General features: G+C 34.3%; 1 protein-coding gene across 2 annotated transcripts; it reads left to right on the top strand.

The window, feature by feature from the left end:
- Positions 1–1,511: 1,511 nt before the first annotated feature.
- Positions 1,512–5,232, top strand: LOC128167210 (scavenger receptor class F member 2-like). 2 transcript variants are annotated; one of them, XM_052832789.1, is made up of 6 exons: positions 1,512–1,750; positions 2,040–2,180; positions 4,112–4,288; positions 4,435–4,564; positions 4,650–4,715; positions 4,790–5,232. In XM_052832789.1, the coding sequence occupies exons 1-6, from the start codon at positions 1,705–1,707 to the stop codon at positions 4,794–4,796; spliced, it is 567 nt and encodes a 188-aa protein (XP_052688749.1). In that variant the 5' UTR covers positions 1,512–1,704; the 3' UTR covers positions 4,797–5,232. The 2 variants fall into 2 exon arrangements, with proteins under 2 accessions (XP_052688749.1, XP_052688748.1); XM_052832788.1 differs by having other exon boundaries at positions 1,557–1,750; positions 4,815–5,232.
- The last annotated feature ends 1,152 nt before the right edge of the window (positions 5,233–6,384 follow it).

The raw sequence follows: 6,384 nt of genomic DNA, 5'->3' as shown, positions 1-6,384 counted from the left end.
GAATTAAAAGGTATCCATTTACGTAGAGTTTTCAGATTACAAAAAATTAACTTCACGTTGACAGCCTCGACAATTTTCTGAGTCCGTGTAACTTAAGTCGACATTCTTTTTTTTTAATATGAAAAGGATATATATGTTTCAACCCTTGTTTAGCCATAATTTCTTTATTTCTAAACATACGCTATTTCTATCAACGTCTCAGGTAACGATATCCACGGAGTAACACAGAGGCCACGGAGTTACACAGGCGGCCACGGTGCGACACGGTGCTTTTTCTTGAATTTTCCAATACACATACACGGTGTCACACCGTGTACACGGTGCGACACAGACCGTTTTCCACCGTGTTTTTTACACGGTGGGTGTCGGAATACTCGTGAGCTGTACTGTATCTCTGTTTGACTGGTATCTCTGTTTGACAGGTATCTCTGTTTGACAGGTATCTCTGTTTGACAGATATCTCTGTTTTACAGGAATCTCTGTTTGACAGGTATCTCTGTTTGACAGGTATCTCTGTTTGACTGGTATCTCTGTTTTACAGGTATCTCTGTTTGACAGGTATCTCTGTTTGACTGGTATCTCTTTTTGACTGGTATCTCAGTTTAACGGGTATCTCAGTTTGACAGATATCTCAGTTTGACAGATATCTCTGTTTGACAGGTATCTCTGTTTGACAGATATCTGAGTTTGATAAGTACTGTATAATAGTTTGACAGAATATACTGTTTACTAACGTTTTCAGTTTTAGGGAAACACCAGTTTGAGAGGAGCCCCATTTTGACAAATACCTCAATTTGAAAGGTATCTAACTCTGACTGGTATCCTAGTTTGACGGATATCTCAATTTGACACATATGAACAGTTCAACAGGTGTCTTTGTTTAACAAGCATTTCAGTTTGAAAGCTATATTAACTATTTCAGTTTTCTTAGTTAATCAGCTTGTAGTTGTAGCCATTGATAGATTCGGATAACTTGACAGATTCAAATATGCACCTCAGACACGAATATCTGTATATGAATGTAGGATATTTTTACAGCAAACACGAATATCCTGCATATATAAATAAGTGCGATATTGGGATTGTTTTCATATACTGTAGATAGACGAATGCAAAAATGCCATCTCGGCACCAGCATGATTATACGACAGATTATAGTGTAAAAAGTGACAATCGTCCTGTTAAATTACTTTATTTTATATGCACGTTGTTTCAACCATAGCTGTACTAAAGAACCAAAATCTCCACCAGGTTTTTATTGGGAAAAATGAATTTATATAACTATTACCTTGGGCAAATGACCCCAGATTAGGGTCATGGTCAAACCACAAATGTCAAGGATAACTGTTGTATAAAGGATTAACCCCTGATCAGTCGAATGCTAGTTTCCTGAACAGACAGATAGACGGATAAGAGGATTCAAATATATCCTATTTCTTACAAAATTATAGATTGTAGAGTGTTCAATATTAATCCAGCTAATTTTTCTCCAGATTTAATGCCCCATTCACCCGCTGATAATTTTAACCCATAAAACAAAAATAACTTTTATTTTGGTTGTGTTGTAAATACTACTACCGGTAGTTGAATTGTAAACTATGCTCGACTACTATAGAAGGAATGTCTTAATAACTACGACGTCATTCCGGACATTTTGTTTATAAATATCCGTGATATGCGTGCACCTCTTAATGTTATTCAGTGATGAAACTGTTAAGGCTCCTTCTTTTTACCGTATGTGTACTAACCGGTGAGTAATTTTTTTTTTGATATATGATTTACTAAATAATGAACTCGAAGTGTAATTGACTATACGGAAACAAAAAACTATCTGGCATTGTGTAGTAAGTGGGTGGCGGGGTTTAAACAATAACAAACCGTGATATTTTACAATCAAATAACTGACAGAGTAAAATATTTTGTTTAAGATATTATAAGTGATACAGGGAGAAATAAAATAGAGAGAGAGAGAGACAGAGAGAGAGAGAGAGAGAGAGAGAGAGAGAGAGAGATGTTACTGATGAATTGATTTGCTGCAGTCTTGGGGGTGTGTCCAGATGGAAAGTATGGACCCCAATGTTCCTTAACGTGTGGCTCCTGCAAGAATATCACCTGTCATGAAGACACTGGAGTGTGTCAGGGGTGTTCTGCTGGGTACCTGGGCCTGCTGTGCGTTAGAGGTAAGTGCCCTGTTACATTTCATTAACAAATCATACACTCACTCTTAAACATAATAGTGTTTGCGATATAGCTATAATGATCTCAACAATCATTCACTCGTTTGATCATCTTATGCTGTTATACAAATGATATACCAATTCTACAATATTATAGTTTAGATGCGATATACAATTTTTAATGTACATATGAATTTAACAACCATTTACACATTTATATATGATATTCATCAACATTCGGTTGATTCACTTCCCCTGTGTTACTTAGTGGTTGAGCGTAGGTTTTAGTTCGTACCAGAGTCGGTACGGAGGGTGTCAATACTGGCATCAGTTGTTCGATACCACTTTGGGACATTTTTTCTGCATACATTGTATTAGTGACAATCTCCTGAATCGAGGTAATAATAAATACGTTATTGTTGCGACACACAGTACTAGTTATACATGAAGAAATACATAAAATTATAACTTGCATCGAGGATATGATCAGATTGTATACAAATTGGCTTAAGTGGGTTTCTCAAATGACTTTGATAGAGAATTATCCATTTAATATTTGATATCTACACGTTAGAGCAGGAAATATTCAAGTTACGGCCATGTCCTTTAGCGACATATTTGATTTTTATCTGAAATATAAAACGACGACGATAATTCTACCGTGTTTATTTCCCAAACAATCAAAATAAACAACATTTTGTTTAAGCATTGAATGCAGTGCAGGCAGACAAATTGAAAATATTTCATAATTTGTCTGAACCGCTTGGTGTGTTATAGGACCGACGACATCCAAAAATAAGCATTCAATGCTTTGATATATTAATATTCATACTGAAGTCTTTTTGTATGAAATATAGTAATATAAAATTCAGAATTATGTTGTATTATACTCAGGCATTGAATCATCATTTGTTGAAAGAAATTATCTCACACCTGACACGGTGGGTGCACACAAATTTAGTAACCCAAGTTAACGCGTTATGAAAACTTGTTTGCACACACAACCGCAGTTATTAGACTAGGCTACATCTTTTTAAATATAGGTTTACATTTTTTTAAACTAAAACTTCCTGTATTGCAAATGTGTTTTTAAAATATCTTAAAATTTCTGTAATATCCTTATGCTAAGTTAAAAACAATAGGACCACTTAACTTATAATGAAAGAGACACTACAGCTAATTTTCCTTGCTTAATTCTTTTTTTAAACACAATTCAATAAAACAATAGAAGTTGTTCATGTACTGAAAGTTCGAATCTTGTTACTGCTATTGTATTACTGCTATAATAAGCTCGCGATTTTTTGTTAAAGATCTTCGGGATTTCAAAATTCATTTCATATTGACTCGCACTTTAAAATATTCTAGATAGCTTCATAAAAATAAACAAACAGTAAAAATTAATTCTTCATGTAAAGAAATTTCTACACTTTTTAATACGACCCCAGAGCGTCATTTTACATGAGGAATCTGACGGAGAAGGAAAGTGGAATTGTTCGGCGGATCTAGGTGTTAGAACATTCTTAAAATAAAATGATGTAATTTCTGCAAACTTCATACTTTAAAATTTGCAAGAAATTTCATTTAATTAAGGTGCGGGAAAACTGTTATTTCATGGCATTAGTGCAAAATGGGCTGTAGTGTCTCCTTAACTAAATTCTCTTCATTAAAAAAAGAACTCGTGCTTATGCTTATACTGACTGTGCTAATAATCGTAGTGGTTAAAAACAAAAATTTGCATTTTATAATGTATTCCTTTTTCATATGTTGTGTCTATTTGGTAAATCGCACTAAGCCAATTTTTATTTCATTTTCTATGCTGAGCTCCCCAGCGGTCACACGCAGAACATGACCATTTGTAGAGTAGGTAAAATACATGTAACTGCTTTGGACAAGTTCTAAAAAAACTATATGATTTTTATTTCTCTTCGTACCAGAGTGTACAATAGGTACATATGGAGAAAACTGCCTGCTCAGCTGTAACCAATGCGTTAATAATACTTGCGACCCGGTGAACGGCACATGTACTAATGGAACTAAACAAACCACCAGTTCCACATCTACTACTGCAAAAAGTACCACCACTTCCACGAAACAGACCACTACCACTCAAGGTAAGTCACATATCAACTCACGATTTTTGAAAATAAGTTTTCTGTGATCGAAACTGAAAAAAATCCCAACAACTTAAACAATGCTCATTGATCTTTTGCTTTGATATTTTGAATCTCTAATTTCTATTGTTTTCTCTTATTTTCAGAAAAAGGATTAATATTCGACAGCCCTGCGGTGTTTTTGGGTTTTTCTATCCCAGGTCTGGGGCTTGTTGGAGCGGGGGCACTCATCTTGTTTCTGATCATCGCAATCCTGTGTCACACGGCACTGAACAGGTAACCAAGAGGACTGCGTGTATGTTTACATCAAAGGATTCGAATTTTTGAAAAGCCCTCGTGTTTTAACTTTTATCTTTTTTAGATGTTGTCCGAGGAAAGTACAAGTTGAACCGACTTACCACGCAAAACGACGACGATCAGAAAGAAGGTACATATTTATTAATCATCTACATACATGAATATTGGCCTACAAATAAATTGTTACGACATTTCTTTGTCTAGTAATTGAAATTTTTTTTGGTTCCAGTACCTCATTCATGTACAGAAAATGGTCCTCCAGTCCGACATAAGAAATTTCTTACGCCTCATCTTGTGATCATCAAAAACCGGATGTACTATTATGTCAGCCCGACTTCCGTAAGAAGTAGAACACCACAGAGCGCAAAAGGGAGCAGCGACACCGGAAGCGCGATTCACTATAGCTACTAGCTTTTCGCATTTGCTAGAAACCTTAACAATACGTGGACTTTTGTTTTCATGTTCTTGTCATCATTTTGATTATCTTAAAATCTTATTAATACTCATAGAAGCATAGTCGGTCTTTATATCACGATTGAAGTACATAAATTAACCGAATTCTTTACAGCAGTAAAATAAATACCAGTATGATCAAATAATTTGGAACGTTTTTGTCAGAAAATTTGAAATAAAATGTTTATATTTGTTTTGTTGTTTAATGAACTAGGTAATTCACATTATTGCAAAACCAATGATTTTTTTGTCATATTTATATATTTACATTTTCAACTGTCTTTTTCTGTGGTAACATTACGAATCAATTTTGAACCCTGAAACCCAAAAACTTCATAAAATATGAGTGACACAAAATGGGCGTGTCTTGGAGCATAACCGAAAAACGGTATTGGCTGCGCCGGGTAGTAATACATAGCATGTAGTGGTTTTAAAATAATGTTGTTTTAAAGTGTACAAATTGGAAATAATATAAATATAAGTAATAAGGAATCATTCTTTGAATATTATGATGTGATAATTTCGGTTGGAGCGTGGTCAAATCTATCATAAAAACCTTTCGGCTTCATTTGATTTGACCACGCCACGACCGACATTATCACCTCATAATACTCAAAGAATGATTCCTTATTCCTTATTCCTTTAATAAGCTCTGACTGGTTACAAGGTTTGATATGGTACCTCACTTCCGTCTTAATAGCCAATCAAATATGGAAACTCGTTGTCTTAAGTAGCATCTCTCATTTCAGTTCACAGAATTACAAAATTATTCCGATAACTCCAATGATTTTCAAAACAGGCGAGTAATTTGGGGCACCATGAGATAATGAGATAATTGTTAATGAAAGAAAATTCGAGATAACATTACGGTTTCAATTTTTTTTTCAAAATACATTTTAAAAATTCTTATAAAGGTGAAAAAACCCACGTAGGGTAAAGAGCTTATAAAGGGTTTTAAAGGGGCATGGTCACGATTTTGGTCATATTTTATTTTTCTGTTTTTATTATTTACAATGCTTTATGAATGCATTTCTAATGATCAAATGAAATTTGGGTGCCCGTTGATAAGTTTTAAGCAAGTTAAAGGGCTCACAATTCTTCGTCATGTAAACAAGGCTCGTGCCCTGCTTTTGTTTACATAGGTTAAATATACCAGTAAAAAATCTTTTTTTTTTCAAGATGTTTTGTCTATATTCTCATTCTATTGAAGCATAAATAAACAGTTCCAAACGATAAACACATTCATTTTAGGTCTAAGACTGGAATTTTCACTTCAACATTCAAAATTTAAACAAACGCTTTGTTTGCATAGCGAGGAATTGTAATCTCTGAAACTCGCTTATAAC

The sequence above is a fragment of the Crassostrea angulata genome, chromosome 10, assembly GCF_025612915.1.
Source record: "Crassostrea angulata isolate pt1a10 chromosome 10, ASM2561291v2, whole genome shotgun sequence".
NCBI classification, from domain to species: domain Eukaryota; kingdom Metazoa; phylum Mollusca; class Bivalvia; order Ostreida; family Ostreidae; genus Magallana; species Magallana angulata.
This window is presented reverse-complemented; position numbering and strand designations above follow the sequence as displayed.

Bases quoted from the DNA above. Each gene is read 5' to 3' on its own strand.
- LOC128167210 (XM_052832788.1), top strand. From the start codon at position 1,705: ATGAAACTGTTAAGGCTCCTTCTTTTTACCGTATGTGTACTAACCG. The intron at 4,289-4,434 runs GTAAGTCACATA...TCTTATTTTCAG, and splicing joins ACAGACCACTACCACTCAAG to AAAAAGGATTAATATTCGAC. The intron at 4,716-4,814 runs GTACATATTTAT...TTTTGGTTCCAG, and splicing joins CGACGACGATCAGAAAGAAG to TACCTCATTCATGTACAGAA.